The sequence below is a fragment of the Petaurus breviceps genome, unplaced genomic scaffold (assembly GCF_028583685.1).
Source record: "Petaurus breviceps papuanus isolate PSGF00001 unplaced genomic scaffold, PetGlider_PUasm1.0 90775, whole genome shotgun sequence".
Lineage (NCBI taxonomy): Eukaryota > Metazoa > Chordata > Mammalia > Diprotodontia > Petauridae > Petaurus > Petaurus breviceps.
The window spans coordinates 3837954-3860186 of record NW_027187342.1 but is presented as its reverse complement, the minus strand read 5'-3'; the positions used below and the strand labels follow the sequence as shown (position 1 = coordinate 3860186).

The window sequence follows — 22233 nt, the reverse complement described above, 5'->3', positions numbered from 1 at the left end:
GTAGTATCTCCAGGCTTAGCTGGGTATCTGGTCCATAGCAAATGTTTAATAAATTGGTGTTTACTCATTCAGAGGTCTGAGGCTATTTAATTTAATAGTAACTTGCAAATAGTAGGTACTTGATAAATATTTGTTGTGTTGAACTAAACTAGAAGCATTAAAAGGTTCTGAAGCTCAAAGGGGTTTCGTAGACCATGTGATCCATCATTTTACAGGTGAAGAAACTGATGCTCAGAGAGGCTAATGACTTGTCCAAGGGCACACAGATAGTAAAAATCACAGGAATGATTTGAACCCAGGTCTTTTGACTCTAGAGACCCTGCCCTTTCCACCATACCAGGAGGCATAGGTTATCTATCTAGTCCATCTTTTTGATCATGTTTTCAAGAGGAAAGTGAAATACAAGAAACCCAAAACCGTATTTCACCGCATAATCATTGCACCGTTGGTGGTTTTTGTTGTTGTTGTTTTTTTCAGTCCAAAAATCGTTTTATAACTTTTCATCATGTGTTGCATGGTATAATTCATAAAGCCACTTAAAAGGTAAAGCAGAGCAGCAGCATATTCACCAGTGGCAGGTGGATATGCATTCATCTCTATTTATCTCCACCTTGTAAGCCCCAAGCCTAGACTTCTCAGTGTACTGGCATCGTCAGTATATTTCTGAAAGCCACTTGCATGGTTTGTTTAGAGCGCTGCAGTACTGTCCATATTGTCACTCAACCCAAAAAGAGCCATGGCTGCTAGGCACAAGGGGAGAGCGCAGGCAGGCGAAGCTGCCATGACTAAGTCCCGTGATATGGTAAGACTTGCATCTTCCCATGCCAGCTAAACCGTATAGTTCATCTGCCAGTGATACAGTTTAGTAATGTGATTTTTAAGCAATGCCAGCATATTTTTATCCCAAAGCTCCACATAATGGTCGCACCTTGCTTTGTGTCATAAAATCTGTGATGATTTTGCAGTGAAATATGGTAACTTGTCCCAGGGTTACTCCAGTGACAGAACCAGGTCTGACATTCAGGCATGCTGGCCAGGGCTCTTTTCACCATAACATCCACTCCCCTTAGGCAGTAGACACGCATAATATACAGTGTCTACTAGGGCTAGGTGTCATAGGAGATACTGATGATTTGGTCTGGGGGACAAAATATGCAAACATGAAATGCATCAAAGAATAATCCAAGGCAAGGAAATCTGTCATCAGTTCCTACTTTCTGTGGTACTCTGTTCTTCTGTGCACTGTTCTACAAGAGCATCCTAGGTGAGGCAGTAGGATTATAGCAGGAGGAGACCTGGGTTTGAGGGCTGCCTCAGCTGCTTCTCTGTTGTATGGCTTTGGGCAAATTGTTAATGGTGTCTTTGCTTCAGTTTGTGTTAATAGATCTCTGATGACTCACACAGTTCCTGACAGATAGCAGGTGCTTAATATATGTGTGTTAAATTGAATTGATTTGAACATTTGTACCTCTCCTGCAACATCAGCAAAATGGGGGCAGGGAGACTTTTGTCCTGCTTTGCCCATTTGTTATGAGATTTCACTGAGATAATGGATCTGAGAGTTCTCCATAGACTCAAGTGCCTTGCAAATGTAAAGGTTTTTTTTTAATTAATAATAAATAACATAATATTATTTGGATCTCTGATCTCACCAATTTAAATGTCCACTGGTAGAGATTGCTTTCTCATCCTTCCATATTATTCCTCTGAGTTCCTTTGGCTTTTGAATGCTTCCTCCCTTCCTCCTCCCTTTCCCCCTGCTTTTAAGATCTCTATTATTGGGGGTAGGGGTGGGGGGAAGGGTCATTCCTTCATCCCATTCATTCCTGGTGAGCACTTTCCCCTAATACCTAGAAGAGAGAATAGCTCCATCTTAGGGAATGTGGGAGTGGGATAAAAGAAAGACAGTAGAAGATAAGGTTCTGAGTTGGAAGGAATCTTCCTAATCACTTAGTCTCAGTACTTTATAAAACTTTCACTTAAGGAATAATAAAAATTTGTATCCCCATTTTCCAGATGAGGAAACTGAAGCCCAGAGAGAAAGTGACTTGTCTAGAGTCACACTGGTAGTAAATAAAAACAGAGTGGAAATTAATCTAATTCAAAATTCATGTTTTTTCCACTACATTACATTGGCTCCTTATTCAGCCTGGCATTCAAGGCCCTTCACGGTTTGTCTCTAATCTACCTTTCCAACTGTCTTGTTGCTGAGTCATTTTCAAGTGTTCTACTCTGTGACCCCATGTGGGGTTTTCATGGCAGAGATACTGGAGTGGTTTGCCATTTCCTTCTCCAATTCATTTTCCAGTTGAGGAAAGTAAGGCAAACAGAGTTAAATGGCTTGTCCAGGGTAACAGAGTACCTGAGGCAGGATTCCAATTTGTGGCTTCTTGACTCCAAATCCAAAGCATCCTCAGCACCAGCTAGATGCCTCTAACATCATACCACTCTGGAAAGTGCCAGATTCAGATCCACAGTACAGTGCAGCAATGGAGGGGGATTTTAGAGGAGGTTTGGCCCTCACCAGGGAGAAATTTGCAGCAAATCGGGTATTGATTGAGCTGTGTATCAAACAGGGATGGGAATTGGGAGTTGGTATAATGTACAAAGAAATAGAGGACATGGTTTCCTCCCTCAAAGGGCTTGTAATGGAGTCAGGAAGACAAGATGGGAAAAGATAACTATACTCTACTTTCTTCTTTTAGCCATTATACTTCCCCAACTACATTCATTTCAGTAAGTATTTATTGAAAACTCCTACATCACAGACTTATGAGAACTGAATGAGATAACCCATGTAAAGCATTTTTCAAACTTTAAAGTACTATAGAAATACTAGTATTATTACTTTTACTTCTACTACCACTACTCACCTTCCTTCCCTCCTTCCTTCTTTCCTTCCTTCCCTCCTTCCTCCCTTCTTTCCTTCCTCTTTCCCTTCTTTCCTTCCTTCCTTCCCTCCTTTCTTCCTTCTTTCCTTCCTCTTTCCCTTCTTTCCTTCCTTCCTCCTCTTCCTCTTCCTCCTCCTTCACCTTAATTTCCTCATGTAAAATGAGCAAATTGAACTAAATAAACCTTAATCTAGCTTTAAGTCCTGTGATCCTGCCAGCTGTTCAACACTATTAACTGAACCATCCTCCATAATAAAGCATTTGGGGAGATAAGAGGGGATGAGACCCAGAAGTTTGTGCATTTGTCTTAAGATTGTTTCAAATGGAAAGTGTAGGTCACCTGATTCGTTAAATGTTCTACTTGGGCATGGCTTTGCACAAATTGCTCAGAAAATTGCAGTTCTAAATCCAGCCATGTCCTAACCATTGTCTGGGAATGAGAGTGGCTTACTAAACTGAGAGGTTTTTTTTCTTTCTTTTTTTTTTAACAGTTAATTTTATCTTGTCAAAAATGTATTTGCTCACCTTTGGTCAAATTTAGGAGTGGGGGATGGCGTGCCTGGCAGATTTTTTTATTTCTTCTACCAAGAACCCAGCAGTCAGCTTCTCCTTTGTCTTGCTGCCCTCTCTATTCCCATTGTAGGAGGCAGCCAATAAAAATGGCAAGGAAGGAAGAAGTATCAGCTTTTCCATCATCCCTAAATCCAGTTTTCCTGTCTTTTTTGCTGGTGTTAAGGCATTCCAGGTTAAGTCAATTTCCTGGGGTCACACAGCTAGTAAGTGTCCGAGATCACATTTGAACTCCGGTCTTTCTGACTCTAGGGCTGGTGCTCTATCCACTGCACCACCTAGCTGTCCCTTCCTTTCTCCTGTAGGAATGCCTTTCCCCTCCATTCATCTCTTACCCTCATCAAAAGCCAGCTCAAATGCTGTTGAGGTCAGAGAACCATAAAATGTTGAGAGATACAAGGTATAGGGGTGCACGGGACCCCAAAATACCAACATGCCAGGTCCTGTTGAATGAATTCGACTCAAGTCTTCTCTCAGCCAAAGAAAAGCAAAGTTCGCCATAATGGGTAGACTCTGAAGGAGCCTCTGTATCTGTGACACTTGTATTGGACAAGGGGGGCCAGAATGACACAGAGTGAGTCTGGGCTAGATCATTCTCTGGCCTTCTCTTTTTCACATGTAGGCAACATGGGGTCTTATATACAGAAGGTTGTGAGAGGAATCTGGAGATGGTCTAGAGGAGGAGTTTGGGGAGGGTCTTCAGGAGGAGTTAAATAAGGTCAGACTCCAGTGATGAGAGATTAAGGGTGGGAAGTAGCTGGACAGAGGAGGGCTAGGCTAGTAACAGATTTGGGACAAGCTATAATGAAAGGTTTATGGCCTCAGGAAAAAGCCTCATCAGATGGGAAGATTCAAGGGGGTTCCCAGAGCCTGTACCTCATCTATGCCACCTCTTCTATTTAGCTTTTCCTCATCATTCTAATGGAAGTGACAGTGTATACAGTGGAAAGAACATTGACTTTGAAGTCAGAGGACCTGGGTTCAAATCCTATTTCTGCTATTTATTTTTCTTGGTCAGAATTTCCTAATCTGTAGAATGTGGAGATTGGACTAGATTAGGGATCAGCTGTGGCCCGAATTTGGTCAAGCAATAGTTTCCAACTCCTGGACTAGATCATGAACATCAATGAATATTTTTCAACCCTTGTTCTATGAAGTGGACCCTCCTTCCCATGAATCACCTTATTGCATAGTGCCTTATACAGAATAGACCCTTAAGACCTTATGAGCATAAATGATCTTTGGAAAGACCTAAGAGCTCATCTCGTCTAAATCTTTCATTTTATGGGGTTTTTATTATAAGGATAAGGGCAGCTACTGTGTTTCCCCGATAATAAGACACTGTCTTATTAATTTTTTTGGACAGAAAAACACGAGGGCTTATTTTCAGGGGAGGACTTATTTTAATGAACATTGACAGCAATTTTAATAAACAGGTAAATGTGAACAAAAAAATATACCTTTATTCAATAAGCAAATCACTGGGGAAGAACAGGATGACGCGCTCACTGCCGCGTTTCACGGGGGGGAGGGACGGTGCATACAGAAGGTACCGTAATGTAGCGTGTAGCGCAAGGGATCACCTTCACTACAGTAGCAATCTCAATAGGGCTTATTTTCGGGGGAGGGCTTATTTTAGAGGAATCTTACACAGTAAGGGGAGGACTTATTTTCAGGATAGGTCTAATTATCGGGGAAACACGGTAGGTGGCACAGAGGGGATAGCACTGGACTTGGAAACGGGAAGACTCATCTTTCTGAGTTCAAATCTGGCCTCAGACACGTATTACCTGTGTGACCCTGGGCAAGTTACTTAACCCTGTTTGCTTCAGTTTCCTCATCTGTAAAATGAGCTGGAGAAATGGCAAACTGCTGCGGTGCCTTTGCCAGGAAAACCCCAAATGGGATCACAAGGAGTCAGATGTGACTGAAAAATGACATAAAACTACAAGTTGTCAGGCCATTCCTCATTTGATGATCATATACCTTGTTTGCGATCCTTAGCTATCACAACAAGTGTTGCTGTAAATATTTTGAAGTATATAGGGACTTTTTTCCTTATTGATGCTTTCCTTGTGTTATAATCCCAGTAATGGAGCCTCATTTCCTTTATCTGCAAAATGAGGGGTTTTAAATGCTTTTCAGGACTTAATTTTTATGATTTATCATACTGTAAAATCCCAAGAATAAAAAGCATGCTAAAGTTCCTATCGATGTCAATTGATATTGTATGTTAAGGGGAAAAAAACACTAATAGCTTTTGTGGTTAACAGTCACAGAATGTTGGAAGTCAGCTAGAAGGAGGGTATCCAGTGGGAGGGTGGGCCTGATGAAGACTAGAGGAGTGCAGCCAGGTGGGAGAAGATGAGAAGGCTGTCCTGGACACCCCCCCCACCCCCCATTAATAGAAGATCTGAAGGAAGCTTTCCTCACAATAGCCGAGCTAGGAGTACAATACAAATATTGCTATACCCATTATACAGATGAACCTGAAAGAGTTAGGGAGGAAGGTGAAGTGATTTTCCCAGGGGACAAACAATGCACAAGTGTTTGGGTCACAACCTGAATCCAGATCTTCTGTCTCCAGAACCAGTTGCTTTTTCCAGCACAGTGCTCAAAAATAAACCCCAGCTAATCAGTTAATACCTGAAGAAACCTCATAAATAAAAATATAGATCCAGCCTGCTCCGCTTTCCCCCCTCCCCCCCTTTCTCTTTCCCACTCTTCCCCCTCCTTCCCTGGATTCAGTTTCTAAGTTATTATGCCTATAAAGTATCTGCCATTGTGAGTTATGTTGAAGCCTGTTTTTCCAGGTTGAATGACCAGGGCAGACCAGGGGATTGGGCCCTTGCCTTAGATCTGGCATGGTGAAGTCATTTATTTCCTCTCTACTCAGGTTTCAGAGTTCCTTCCCTACCTTCTCACAAGCCTATTGGCAGGAATGATGCAGAGAAACATTCTTGGTACCACTGAGGCAGGGTCAGTGAATCAGCAACTGAAGGGAGCACATGCTTATCCCACGCACCCACCCAGGACCAGGTGTCCTGAAAGATGCCTGAGAAACAGGCTGCAGACAGTGGAGTGAGCGTCAGGAGACTTGGGGACCAGATCCGATTCTGTTAAGCTCTAGACCACACAAGCAACAAGTAATAGAGCTGGGATTAGATTATAGGTCTGCCAATGCCAAATCCACAGTTCTTTCCATGCTGCTTTTACTGACTCTGTAAACCTGAAAAAGTCAGTTGTGCTTTTGTACCTTGGTTTACTTATCTGTAAAACAGTACAGTGGAAGTTTAGGGGATCTGTATTTGCATCCCAATAGTTACCATGACCATGGCTAAATAAATCACTTACCTCTTCAAACCTCATTTTACTAAGACCATAGATTAGAAGTGTAAGGGACATTAGTAGTCATTCAGTCCAATATCCTTACATTATCGATGGGGAAACTGAGGTCCATAGAACAGATTTGCCCATGGTTATACAAGTGGCTGATACAGGATTTGAGCCAGGTCCAGTGACTCCAAGTTTAAACACTTTTTTTCCCATTGCTCCATGATTCTTTTACTCTTTGTGAAATGAAATGCTGGACTCAGTAGTCTCCAAGTCCCCTTCTGGATCATTTGTGGAGCTGAGACTGAAACCCAGGGCCTCTTGTTTAGCAATACTCTTAATTGCTAGCTCACAGCCTTTCCTCAGTCTTCCTTGTTCATATCTCTGCTCATGACTTCTTGAATGATCTTTTCTCTCTAGGTTTTTGTGACATTGCTTTCTCTATTCTCTTCCTACCTGGCTGACTACTTCTCAGTATCTTTTTCTGGATTTTCATCCTGGTCATATACTCTTAACTGTGGTGCCTTCCACTCCAAATCTTTCTTCTTTTTTTTTTTTGAGGGGGAAAGCAGGGCAGTTGGAGTTAAGTGACTTGCCCAAGGTCACACAGCTAGTAAGTGTTAAGTGTCTAAGGTTGGATTTGAACTCAGGTCCTCCTGACTCCAGGACCGGTGCTCTATTCACTGCACCACCTAACTTCCCCTCATCCTGAATCTTTTCTGTGTCACTTGGTGATCTCATCAGTTTCCATGGGTTCAAATATCGTCTCTATGCAAATGATTACCAGCTTTGTACATTCAGCCTTGCTCTTTCTCCTGAGTCCTAGTCCATTATCGCCACCATCCTTTTGGACATCTCTAACTGAATGTTCTGGAAGCATCCCAAGCTCAAAATGTCCAAAAGAGAAATCAGTATCTGTTCCCCAGACCCTGCCTCTTCCCTATTCTTGTCCAGGGCACCACCATCTTCCCAGTCACCCAAATTCAAAACCACAGTATCATCCTCAACTCTTCATTCATTTACCCCAGATCTGTTATCATATTTGTCTTTGTTACTTTCACAAAATCTCTTATCTCCCCTAATTTCAACTAACATTGCCCTCATCCTTCTTTAGGCCTTCATTGCCTCTCACTGAGCCTATTACAATAGCCATTTAACTGACCTACCCATAAAAATAATATTAACAAGGATTTATATAGCATTTTAAGATTTGCAGTATTCTTGACAAATATGTAATGTAATCCTCACAACAGCCCTGTGTGTTAGTATTATCCCCATTTACAGATGAGAAAACTGAGGAAGACAGATCAAATGGTCTACCTTAAGAAGTCAAGTGACCTGCCCAGGGTCACACAGTGTTTGATGTAGGATTTGAACTCAGGTTTTCCTGAATCTAGCTCTATCTCTGCATCCTCAAGTCTCTCCCTACTCGTTTCATCCTCCACTTAGTTGCTAAGGTGATTTTCCTAAAGTGCAGGTCTGTCTATGTCAGCCCCCTATTCAAAACAGAACAAGACAAAACAAAACTTGGGTGATTTCCTGTTAACTTGAGGACCAATTATAAAGTCATGTCATTTAAAGCTCTCCACAAGCCCTTCTTACAACTCCAGTCTTCTTATACTTTCCTTCCTCTATCTGCTCGACAATCCAGCCACATTAAGCTGCTTGTAGTTCCTTGAACATGTTTCTTACTTTCCCACCTCCATGCATTTGCACCGACTGTCTCCCATGCTCTCCTTCATCTCTGCCAGCTCAGAGCCCACCTTCTGTAGGAAGTGATGCCTTCTCTTCTCAGGTTATCTTCCATCTACTCTCTGTAGGTCTTCACTGTACCCATTTCCTCACATGGTGTTTCTCCCTTTAAGTGTACACTCCTTGAGAACAGCTACTTCTTTGACATTTCTTTCTATCCCCAGCATGTAACACAGCACACGGCATATAGTAAACACTTTATAATAATAACGATATATGTTTATATAGCACTCCAAGGTAGTTACATGGTACAGTGGCCTGGCTTCACATACTTTCTAGCTATATGATCGATCCTGTATGAACCTCTGTCTGCCTCAGTGTCCTCATCTGTAAAATGGGCATGATACCTCCCTCTCAGGTTAATTATGGGCATCAAATGAAATGATATTTATGAAGTGCTGAGCACAGGGCCTGGTGCATGGTAGATGCTATGTAAACGCTACCTATTATTACTGTTGTTTGTAAAGTTCTTATTGTATGTTACTTCTTTGTTCCTTAAAACAATTCTGAGGGGGCAGCTAGGTGGTGTAGTGAGTAGAGCACTGGCCCTGGAGTCAGGAAGACCCAAGTTCAAATCTGGCCTCAGACACTTGACACACTAGCTGTGTGACCTTGGGCAAGTCACTTTACCCCAATTACCCTGCTGTTCCCCCCTTCAAAAAGGCAAAAAAAAAATCAACATCACAAAACAAAACAATTCTGTGAGGTAATTGCTATTATTTTTTATAATATTTTCTTTCCCCCCCAATTACATGTTAAAACAATTTAAATTGTTTTTAATTTTTGAGTTCAAATTCTATTCCTCTATCATAGTTGCTATTATTAGCTCCATTTTTACAGCTGTAAAAAACTGAGACTGAGAAGATTAAGTAACTTGACCAGAGTGACCGAGCCAAAAGTATTTGAGGCAGGATTTGAATTCTGGTCCTTCTGACTGTAAGTCTTAACATTTTGGTGCTTGACTGAAGTGACTGATTTCCATTTCTGAACTCTTCCTGCTATACCCAGGATGTCCCATCCAGAACCTACCTATATATAGTCTCTTCCCTGGTTTCCATGCAGGAGGCTAGTGTGGGTAGAGAGAACTGAGAGATTTGGGAGATGAGAGATCCATGGCCAGGAGGATATTCCCTCCTTGCCAAACTTGAGACCTGCCCTATAAAGCAGTATCTAGCTGCTGGGCTGCCAGGCCTCAGTCTCACTCCAGTCAGAAACAAGATACCAGGAAGACACAGCTTACTAAGATTTGTTTTCTTTTTATAAGTTCATGTTTCCTTTCTTATTGCCTTTTTATAGTCTGGAAAGTTACAGATGGTTATTATAAAAGTAATGAGTTGGATGCTCTCAATTACTTAGGGACAAACGTCAGGGACATTTTTGAGTTTGATTTTCTTAAGAGCCAGTGGTTCAGTGAAGCTTAGGCAGGGTGGTGCCTCTAGTCCTACGGAAAGAGCCCTGCATAGAAGACCTGGGTTCAGATCCTGGCTTTTCCACTGTGAGAAGCATCCTTGCTCTAGAAAGAACAATACTCATTGTGAATGGATAACTAAGTCCCTAAAGGAGGACGCCTGCTTAGACAAATGCAAAGCTATTTCTGGTCTGTTCCCCATTCGAATTTTCCCCCTTGCTCTCCATTAGCTAGATGCAACCGCCTGAACCGCCCACTTCATGTTCTCTTCCTTGACATTTTCCCTCTCAACCAGCTCCTTAAGCATTTGTACAAGCTTCTGACCTTTTACGTGACTGGAAGCTAGGTTCTACTAAGTCACAGCTCTCATTAGAACCAGTTAGCTCTGACTTTACATCCTGTTATCACTCAAAGCTGGGAATAGTTTTAATCCTGTGGAAATAGAATTCCTTCTTTTGTTTCTCACACCATTTAGAAATAATAAACCACTTTGGGCAGGTCATATACTGTGAGCCTCAGTTTCCTCCTCTGTAAAATGAGGTTAGATTAGATGATTTCAAAGGCCCCGTCCAATTCTAAATCTATGATCCTGTGTAGATCTTTAACTTGTAACGTAGGGACAGCTAGGTAATATAGTAAATAGAGTGCCAGGACAGCTCATCTTCCTGAGTTCAGATCTGGTCTCAAGACATTTAACAGCTGTATGACCCTGGGCAAGTCACTTAACCTTGTTTGCTTCAGTTTCCTCATCTGTACAATGAGCTGGAGAAGGAAATAGCAAACCACTCAAGTATCTTTGCCAAGAAAACCCCAAATGGGATCAGAAAGAGTCAGGCAAGACTGAAATGGCTTAACAATAATAATTTTTAAAAAAACACAAAAACTTGGAACCATAAACAGTGAGCAACAGCTCTCAAAATTTTGCTCTCAGAACTCTTTTATACTCTTAAAAATTATTGGGATTAAGATGAGCAAAGGTCATATCTCAAAAGCTGAGTCCTTCCCCTTGAACCTTAGGGCCTCCTTGGCTGTGTTTATGTGATAGATGCTTTTAGATGTACTGGCTAGCACTACATTGGAGAATAAGCTCCTAGAGGTTGGGTGCATTTTAATTCTTGTTTTTGTGTCTCCAGAGCTTACACAGAGTCCAGCACCTTTTTGTTGCTGTTTAGTCATATCTGATTCTTCATTACCTCATTTGAGGTTTTCTTGGCAAAGATACTGGTGTGGTTTGCCATTTCCTTCTCCAACTCATTTTACTGATGAAGAAACTGAGGCAAACAGGGTTAAGTGACTTGCCCAGGGTCACACAGTTAGTGACTGTGGTGTTGTATCTACTGTACCATCTAGCTGCCCTGGTCTGGCACCTCAGAGGTGCTTAATAAATGTAAATTGAATTGAATTGTATAAACCTGGTACTTGTAGGGCTCATCTGAAGTCCCTGTTTAGGGAAGCCTGAGGCTAGTGGCCCACTGGAGCTTGGGGGCTCCAAGCTGCAGTAATACTAAATCAGGCATGAATATGATGGGCCCCTGAGATCAGGGGACCACACCAGGCTGCCTAAGGAAGGACAAAATGGCCCTGGTTGGAAATATAGCAGGGCAAAGCTTCTGCAACCTACCAGCAGTGGGGTTGGGTTGGTGAGTGGCTGCCACCAAACTTCCAGCCCAGGTGAAATAGAGACTGGGGCTTTGAAAGGACCAAAGAGAATTGCATTACTCATGTGTTACTTTCCCCTGGAATTGTGGGGTGATTGCTTATGCAAATACAAAGTATCCCAAAAGTAGCTTAAAATTTCACTGAGAATTTTGGAATTTTCTGTTTATCCATATGATAGTAAAACAAATTCATGGCCTTTAAGTAGTCACTTAAAAACTGTTGAATGATTATATTTCTTCTTAGGCTTAGTCTTCTCAGAGGCTAGTCCTATTGATGATTTATTATCTTTGCCAATAAATTCTAAAAAAAAGTCCATTCTGAGCAGAATCCATTTCTTTTTTCCCATCCAGATTCCTTGTATTTTTACGGTACCAGAGTTATTACAGCTACCCTCTGCTAACCTACCTGGAGTACCCAATCCTCATTGCACAAGGTAATCATTATCTTTGGGGGATAGGAGGGGGTTTGGACCAGTCCTGTGATTTCATTGGTAAAAGGAATTCCCTGGGAGGAAACTTCTTCTGAAATTCCGACTGGCCCCTGCTCTGCAAACTTGAGTCCTAAACAATTCTTGGGGACACTGCACTCTTAGGTGTCTTACCCTGAATCACATGGCTGATGTGCATTAGAGGTAAGACTCGAATCCATGTCTCCTGAGTCTGCCTCTCTCATTGTTGCCTTCTATTTCCAATATTCTTTTGTCTCCTCTCTCACCTCTGACTCTCAACTTTTCTCTTTCAGATGTCATCCTCTTGCTATGTGTTTTTCATTATAATGGAAGCATGAATCAGGCCATCCCATATATTGCCGTGTATCCTTTAAGAAGCTGAAATCCCAGTGGTATTTGTTATTCATTAAGAGTATGTGAATTGGGGCGGCCAGGTGGCTCAGCAAGTAAGAGCACCGGCCCCAGTGTCGGGATGACCTGGGGATCGAATCCGGGCTCAGATACTTAGCACCACACCCAGAAAGAACTGGCCATGTAACCTTGAGCAAGTTACTTAACCCTGATTGCTTTAAAAAAAAAAGTATGTGAATTGTCTGGAGTTTGCTTGGTTGTCTTGGTTGGCAGAACTAAGATGGGAGTCAGCATTCTGACGTGTGTGCATTAATGGAGACCAAAATGCACACGTGACTTAAGTTCACTGATGTCATGCCATAAAAGTGGCTTCTTCTTCCTCCAGCATAGATGGCAACCTCTTATGCCTTATTTTTTTTTTTGGAAGGGGGAAGGTAGGGCAATTGGGGTTAAGTGACTTGTCCAAGGTCACACAGCTAGTTTTTTGTGTCAGGTGTCTGAGGCCTGATTTGAACTCAGGTTCTCCTGACTCCAGGGCCAGTACTCTATTCACTCCACCATCTTCCCACCCCTCTTATGCCTTATTGACCAGATGGTTTCATGATTTACTTGTCTTGCCTTGAGCATCTATTTCTGCATAAATCCTAGTGACAGACCACCCATTACTAAAAACAGTGGTTTACAACTTAGTTTAAATCAGGGGTTCTTCTTCTTTGTGTATCATGGAACCCCTTGGGTAGACTAATGAGATCTGTGGAACTCTTTTCAGAATAATGTTTTTAAATACATAAAATGAGTACTTAGGATTACAGAGGAAGCCAAATATATTGAAATACAGTTATCAAAGGGGCAGCTAGGTGGCACAGTGGATTAAGTGCTGGACCTGGGGTCAGGAAGTCAGGAAGCTGTAAGTTCAAATGCAGCCTCAGACACTTACTAGCTGTGTGACCATGGACAAGTTATTTAACCCTGTCTGCCTCAGTTTCCTCATTTGTAAAATGATAGAAGGAAATGGCATACCACTCCAGTATCTTTTCCAAGAAAACCCCAGATGGGATCATGAAGAGTCAGACACAATTGAAAAAATGACAGAACAAAACAGTTATCAGAAAGTTTGTGGAGCCCAGGTTAAGGTCTCTTCCTGGTTTAAACTGTTTCATGGGTTGCATAGGAAAAACAATATAAAAGTTGTCACTGGATGTAGGATAGGAAAAGTCCAAAAAATGAGATGGTCTGAATGTCCTGCCCTGGTCAGATTAAATCAGGAGTGCTGGGTGATGCATTTTAGAAGGACATTTATAAGCTAGGACATGTTCAGAGGAGAGACAGCTAGAATGGTGACAGGCCTCAGGTTTGTGCCACAGGAGAATTCATTGAAAGAACTGAGATGTTTAGGATTCTGTTCCCAACTCCCCTTAATTCTGGTTTTTGTGTGTTTGTTTTGTTTTGTTTTTTGTTTTGATTTTTGGAGGGGGGAAGGTAGGGCAATTGGGGTTAAGTGTCTTGCCCAAGGACTCACGGCTAGTTAAGTATCTGAGGCCAGATTTGAACTCAGGTCCTCCTGACTCCAGGGCTGGTGCTCGATTCACTGTGCCACCTAGCCACCCCCAATTCTATCACTTTCTTTTTGCTAATTATTTACTATTTATCTTATACATAGCTTGCCTTGTATATATTATGTTTGCATGTTGTCTTCACCATTAGATTGTAAGTTCCTTGAGGACTGTCTTTTACATCTTTTTGGATCCCCAGTTCTTAGCACAATACTTGACATATAGCAGATGCTTGATAAATGTTTATTGATTAATTTGCTCAAGGTCATGTATTGAATTAATCTCAGTAGGTAGTAGAATCCAAGACGACTGACTTCTGGTATTGGGATCTACCATTATTACAATTTGAGGATGTACCTGTTCACAGAAATGATGTTTGGAGATTTATGCCACTTTGGGAAGTGGGTAGGCTGCTTGGATCTGACTGGGTGCTTTGCACACCCATTAGTAGGTCCATCACTATCCCACAAAGTATCCCATTTATTGGGATGCCTCCATATTCATCAGAATGGACTGAACACAGCTGTTTTTTACATTGACCAGGATGGGGGGAGGGGAAAATAGAATGCTTAACTGCTACTATGAGACTGCCTTTAAAATAGATATAATGTCTCTTTAATTCAGGAATTGCTAAGTCATTATAACATTTATAAAGTGCTTAAGCACAGTAACTACCATATAGTGGGTACTTCATAAATTCTTACCCCTTTATTTCCACCCCCCTCTTCATTCCAATTGCTCCTAATAATGTACTTAGCAGTAGCAAAATATTGCATACATAAAAGGTTCTTGTTTCTGCTACTGAGTGTTTACTAAAATCATCCATTGTTTTTTCTAAAGGAGAAAAGTTAAATGAGTGTCTTCCCAAATGCAACACAAAATGAAGACACAACCTGAGATAATGGAGAGAAAATTGGGTTGGGAGTGAGGAGGAGTTTAGTGAGGCTTCTGTTACTAACCCTGGGCAGATTACTCCATCTCTCTGGGCACCATAACATAGTGTCCTGCCCACAGTGAGAGGAGTAGTAGTAGGCATTTTATTTGTTAAACTGTTTCATTGATTCATTCCAAAGCATTTGTTAAGCACCTGCCTGGCTAGGTAGTGGGAAAGGCACCAAGTGTAGATAAGACATTGTTATCAAATCACAGACTTAGGGTTGGAAGAGACCTGAGGCCATCTGATACAAGCCCATCATTTGACAAATAAGGAAAGAGACTCAAAGTTGTTAAGTAAATCTCCCCTAGGCTTCACAAGTTGTCAGGATCAAAGGTGGAATTTAAACCCAGGTTCTCTCACTCTAGAGCTGGTGCTTTTAAAAAAAATTGATAACTTTTGTTTTGATACCATTTAAATTTCCCACTGTCTCTCTCCCTCTGCCCCTTCTTAGAGAAACATCCCCTATAGTAAAAAGTTTAAGAGTAAGGCAGAAAAAATTGAACATAAAAAAAATCTGACATCCTTTGTACCATGCTTGTGTACCCAGACATGCGTGAATGGGAGGGGAAGGGTGCCTCCTCATATCACTTCTTTGGGGCCAAGTTTGCGGCTTATAATTTCAAAATATTTAGTTTTAGTTGTTTTGGTGGTGTTCTTTCCATCCACATTTTTGTAGTCATCGTATATATTATTTTTCCTGCCAGTTGTGGTGGGGCACATCTTAATCTAATCCTTGCTTTTGGGAGAGGATAACACTGGAGAAATCATTTGAGTTCTGTATTTCTGAGCTGTAGTAGGGCTAACTGCAATGGGGTGTCCACACTAAGACTGGCACCAGTGTAGCAAATGCCCCTGGGGAGGGCCACCTGGTAGGAGGGGCAAACCAGCCCAGGTCAGGAAAATGGATCAGGTCAAAGACAGCACAGTGGACAAAGTGTTGGGCCTGGAGTCGGGAAGACCTGAGTTCAAATAAGACATCTAATACTTCCCAGCTGTGTGACCCTAGGCAAGTCACTTAACCTGTTTGCCTCAGTTTCCTCATCTGCAAAATGGGGATAATAATAGCCCTTATCCTAGGGTTGTTGTGAGGATCAAATGTAATACCTGCATATAGCAGGCACCATTGAGATGTTAGCTATTACCATTATTGATCAGCAGTGGGATTGGGCCTGAGTGGCTGCTGCATTTCCAGGCTGAGCAAGTTAGGGAAGACCTAGTCTTGATAAAACGTGGGGTTTTCCTGGTTGTGCTTATTCTCTTTGTATTAGTCCATTTAAGTCTTTTCCCATGTTTCTCTGTGTTAAGATTTCTTAAAACAGTGATATTCCATCACATTCATGTATAAGAGTTTGGGCATCTACTTTGTTTCTATTTCTTTGCTACTGCAAGAAGAACTGCAATATAGGTTTTAGTGTAATATGGGACCTTTTTGCCATTTGACTTCTGTGGGGTATATGCTCCACTGTGGGATCTCAGGGTCAAAGGGTATGGACATGGTAGTCACATTTTCTGCATGGTTAAGAATTTGCCAGAATGGCTGTACCAGCTCGCAGCTCCACCAACAAAGCATTAGTGTGCCTGTCTTTCCACAAACCCCACCCCCCAGCATCTTGTTATCTTTGCCAATTTTCTGGGTGTGATGTAAAACCTCAGAATTGTTACAGTTTTTTGTTTCTCGTCCTTATTGCTTTTGAAACATTCTTTCATGCGGCTTTTATGTTTGTGATTCTTTTGAGAACTGTCATATCCTTTGATCATTTACCTTGTTGGAGTTAATAAGCTGGCACTCTTTCACTCTGTAGGCTACTTTACTTCCCCACATGGGGTTCATGATCTAGCCGAGGACTGCAGGATTATAATGTGGAGCTGGAAGGGACTTAAGAGACCTTTGGTTCACTGTCGTTCCCCCTTTCCCAGTTGAGGAGCCTGAGGCTCAGGAAGGCTGACTGACTCGCCTGAGTAAGAGTACACAGGTGGTGATGACCAGAGGCAGGACTTGGCCAAAGAGGCTAACCGAGCAGACCGCTCTTTCCGCTGCCCTACACGGCCTTCCTGGCCCCCACACATATGGAGCTTCTGTTCCAGAAAAGTATTAGAAACAGATAAGTGTAATACACAATTTGTGCTTTGTTTTGTTTTGAAAGGCAAAAATTTTGTATTGGAGGATCTGGGTTGGTTTATTAAGCACTTCTTATGTGCCAGGCACAGTACTAAGCCCCAGGGATACAAAGTCAAACTTACACTTTTAAGGGGGAAGCACATAAGTAGGTATGGACAGCGCTGCTGCTAAGTGCATACAAGGTAATCTTCAAGGGGAAAGGATCGTCTGGGGATACAAATGCAAAAGTCCCTTAGCACGCCGACTGAAAAATAGTAAGGGCTTCATAAATGTGTTTCCCCCCCATTTATTCACTCAAGCAGTTGACATTCTAATGGGAAGAGAATACATATTGGGAAGTGGTGGCCTAGAAAAAACAGGAACTTTATCAAGGCAGCCACACAGAGTGTGTACAGAGGCATTGGGCAGTAGATCGTCATGCCCTTTGCAGCAGCAATGTGTGATTCTGTTACTGTTGACTGAATGCTTGTCCTGCTGGTGTCACAGACCAGATGCTACTGTTGTGTGATTTAACACTCTGACAGATTTCTGGGTGGATGGTACCTCCTTGCTCTTCAAAAGTGGATAATAGACTTGGCAATGGTAAGTTTTTCAACTCTTAGTGAAAACGTGTATCTCAAAACTTTGTCATAATCAACATTTATTGAGCATCTATTATAAAGTAATGGATGCAAAAGTTCTGTTAAAAAACCCACATTCTGTATAGATGCTATGAATTATTATTCTTGTCATTTAAATATCTTTGCCAAATGCTCCACTTCCTTTTTTTTTAACATGATGCTAAGCATTACATAATTTATTTTTAATAGAAACAGTGTTATGAAAATTTGTTATGTTTTTATGGATCCTTCTAGGAACCTAGTCACCATTTCAAAACATTTTTCTTGGATACTGCATTTTAAATTTCACAAATTCTTAGAATAGTTTATTCTAAATAGAAATGGATTGGACATTGTCATCATAATAGGTCTCATGGTAACCCAGATGCATGTCTTCTAAGAAGGCCCTGACATAGAGTGGATTCTGGTTGTTGAAGCCTTAGTGCTTATTGGCAGAGATTAAATAATATACAGAGGGGTGGCTAGGTGGTGCAGTGAATAGAGCACGGGTTCTGGAGTCAGGAGGACCTGAGTTCAAATCCGGCCTCAGACACTTAACACAAAAACTAGGGCATCTAGGTGGCATGGTGAATAGAGCACTGGCCCTAGAGTCAGGAGGATCTGAGTTCAAATGCGACTTCAGACACTTAACACTTAACTATCTGTGTGATCTTGGGCAAGTCACTTAGTCCCAATTGCCCTGCCTTTCACCTTCCCCCCACCAAAAAAGGCAAAACCAATTTTTTAAATGTATATTTAAGATCTGTTAGTGAACACAAATATTGAAATACACAAACAAGAGCAAAAGAAAATGAGTAAGATTGTAAATAATTTTATATGAAATAGAAAATTTTATTTTCTTTATATATTCTGTCAATTTTTTCAGTTTCTTTAAAAATGTATGTAAATTAGATAATATTATCTTTATGGACTTCCTTTCTGTGTATTTAGCTGAGCTTTGCTGCTTTTCCTGTATTTGTAACTGGTATGGACATTATTTTTAGTGTGCTTTCTTCACTTTACATCATCTCACAGAAGTCTTCCCCTCACTTTTTGGTTTAAATCTGTGACTTCTTCAGTATTAGCAACTTGCCTATGAGTCCTTTGAGAATTGCCAGAGAAGCTAATCAATCAGCATTTATTAAGCACCTACTATGGTAGGCTCTAGGGATTACAAGGCAATGGTCCAAACAGTCTCTTTTGAGCTTTCTGTGTAGGACAACATTATATGCATATATGTACATATACACACACTCTAATTCTTTTGAGGGGAGGCACTGTCAGCTAGAGGGGATAAGGACATGCCTTATATAGGGGGCAGTTGAAGGAAACTAGTTCTCAAAGTAAGTACAGTCCAGGCATGATCACACAGTTAGTATATGTCCAAAGCAGGACTTGAAGCCAAGTCTTTCAGACTCCAAGGCTGGGACTTTATCTGTTACAGTTACCTTCTCCACATCACAACCTTCCCCATTGCAGTTTCATGGGTTGGCATAAGAAATTAAATGGGAATTTGGGGGGAGTTTTTTGGAAGCCACAGGTAACACGGAAGGCCAGCAGATGGCACAGAAAAAGTTTAGAGACTCAAAAATGCATAAAATACATGTATAGTATAATATCAACATGTTTTATCTTTTTATTTTTGCTTTTTTTGGGGGGGAGGGTAATTGGGGTTAAGTGACTTGCCCAAGGTCACACGGCTGTTTTTTGTGTTAAGTGTCTGAGGCTGGATCCAAACCCAGGTCCTCCTGACACCAGGGCTGGTGCTCTGTTCACTGCACCACCTAGCCACCCCATGATTTATCTTTTAATACCATCATAATTCAGACTTCTTCTCTGGTACAAAGGGAGGGCCCAAAATTTTACGTGGATTCTCCAGATTGCAGGGGCACCATACCCCTCACCCCCAGTGTGGAAGGGATAACTGTATATGTCACTGCACCTTCCAAGTCTTCTCCCATTTCTTATGGTATAATAATATCTCATTATATTTATTTACCACAGTTTATTCCATGGTTCCCCAATCAAGGAACACATGGTTTGTTTCTAGTTTTGGGGCCATTACAAATAATTTCAGCTTCATAACTTTAAGGTTTACAAAGTTGTTTTCCTTACTACTTTGTGAGTTGGTAGTGCAAATATTATTATCCCTATTTAACAGATAAGGCAACTAGGGCTCCGTGACTTGCTGAATCATAAAACTAGGAAGTGTCAAAGCAAGTCACTAACCCATGTCTTCCAGTTCTGACCCTAGTATTCTGTCCACCAGACCAGGCTATATTTCATATATAGGACCTATAGGTGAACAAACAGCAAAAAACATTTTCTTCCCTTGGGATGGTCTGGCAATTTACTCTTTTGCAAAAGGGACTATGACTTTACTGATAGTGAGGAAAATTGTCCTTAAACACTTTGACCCAACCCTAGAAGAAAAGGGACCCTAAACTGATAAGACACTCCCACCCCCTGCTCATCACACCCAAGACTCTAGGGTTATTTTTTTTTCTTTAAGCAATCGGGATTAAGTAACTTGCTCAAGGTTACACAGCCAGTTATTTCTGGGTGTGGTGCCAAGTATCCAAGCCCGGATTCCATCCCCGGGTCATCCCGACACTGGAGCTGGTGCTCTTACTCACCGTGCTACCTGGCCGCCCCTCTTGGGTTGTTTGTTGACAACATTTGCCCATTATTGGGTAGACCCAGACTTTGGAACCCACTGGAAGGAAGACTTTGTTCTTTCTTTTCTATTTCTGCCTTCTCATTTCTTTTGTGATTTTCATTAAGATAATATGCAGGATTTTGATTGGCTAATCTTAAAAGGTCCCACCCTGGTCTAACATTCCATGATAACTTTCAGAAAATGTCAGTTATTTCAACTAAGTGATTTGGGAATTAATAATGCATTTGAGTACCTTATTTGGCTTAGTGGCACTTGAATATGGAAAAAATACTAGACCTGGAGTCAGGAGACCTGGTTTCCAAGACTTCCTCGCTATTTGTTGGGTCATCCTGGCCAAATCACTCTCCTCATAGGTAATGGCATTTCATTTCCCATCCCATGCACTGGCTCTCCTCCTTGCCTGGAAAACAAATACTCCTTCCTCACCTCCATAGTTTTAAAATTTTAGACTTCACAACTCAGTTCAGTTGCTATCTTCTGCTGGGTGGATGCCCTCCCTTCCCCCTAAATCACCTTGAATCTGTTTTGTATACATGGATCTACTTAGGTACACATTGTCATCCCCATTGAAGTCACACTTGTGTGTTTGTATGCCCAAGTGCCTGGCACTGTGTTTGGCACAAAGCTGGTGTTAACTGATTGAATAGTAAGGATATAATCAACCTTCTTGGCTTGTTGGGAGAATCCTATGAGGTGATGTATGAAATGCAATTTAAGAAGTACTGTGTAAAATGTGAGCTGTTGTTACTGTTTTAAGTGCTTCTGTAATTACTACAGGGATGTTGGTACTTCTTCCATAACACCACTGCAGGTGTTAGTAGACCATCCCTGTGAGTTATTGACCCCCATCCCCCAATCCTCCCCAAAGACCCTGTCCTGGGCAACCTTCTTTCTGGTAATGACCATCTCCAAACCTTGCTAGGGTGCTAGGTTTTGCACAGTGTATATGTGAAGCTCTTCTAGCTGGCTAAGACCTGCCAGACTTTGTGTTTTGCTGGCATGGTGGCCTTTGAGAACCCAGGGTCACTTCCATGCCACAATGGAGCATCAATAAAAGTTATTTTAAGTGCTTCACATCAGTAATATTAATTATCAGGGCTAGAATTAGTAATTTTGGCACCAGAACAGCATTATGCCTGAGATAAGCAAAGTGAAAGTACCTTTAGATTAACTTTATAATTCATGCTGTGAAAAGAATACCAGATGTAATTAAGATACCCAGTTGAGCAAGAGGGAGAATTCATTATTACAGTTAACTATGCCTTGTGCTTTCTAAATTTTCATGCCCTGAGGCTATTTTGTTCTCATATCTAACATTAAGAGGACTTTTCTTTCTCCTTTTGCACATTAAAAAAATAGGTGAGGTGGAGCCTAATGAGTGTAATGACTTGTCAGTGGTTATACAGGAACAAGTAGAGCTGAGATTTGAACCCATGTCACCTGATTCCAGAATACCTGGCTTTAAAAAGCTGACCCTGGCCCCTCTTTATTTTTATTGTTCAGGTACCAGTCAGCAGCTAAGTTTTAAAAGGTTTCCATTTAATCATTCCATTCCATGCATATATTAAGTGCCTACTATGGGCCAGATCCTGTGCTAGACATTGGGGAAACAAATACAAAGAATGAAACAATCTCTGTTCTGAAGTTTTTATTTCCCAGTATTTGAGATTAAACCATATGGAGGTTCTGACCTCACAGTTTGCCTGTCATTTAAAAAGAAGCTTAGGCTGTCATGCTTGGTTAGCTGTTGGTAACCAAGTAGATCTTGACTTTGACTCTTTCCCTTTTTCTCTGGAACAGAATTTGTGCACCTTCATTAGCGCTGCCAGCAAGTTTGCCCAGCTGCAGTACTTGTGGGAGGCAAGGGATTCTGGTGCCGTGAGTGCCCTGACCTGGAGCCTGTCTGCCTATACTTGCGCAAGTAAGGAGGCGG

At 41.5% G+C, this 22233-nt stretch overlaps 1 protein-coding gene across 2 annotated transcripts in view; it reads left to right on the top strand.

Annotated features, from left to right (window-relative positions):
• The window catches only part of SLC66A3 (solute carrier family 66 member 3), a 29745-nt gene that overhangs the window by 2979 nt on the left and 4533 nt on the right, over window positions 1-22233 (top strand). For both annotated transcript variants that reach the window (XM_069068915.1, XM_069068914.1), the window contains exons 2-5: window positions 11964-12046; window positions 12355-12424; window positions 17546-17603; window positions 22101-22221. In XM_069068915.1, the coding sequence (XP_068925016.1) occupies window positions 11964-12046; window positions 12355-12424; window positions 17546-17603; window positions 22101-22221 (332 nt within the window). The remainder of the gene's footprint in view (window positions 1-11963; window positions 12047-12354; window positions 12425-17545; window positions 17604-22100; window positions 22222-22233) is intronic.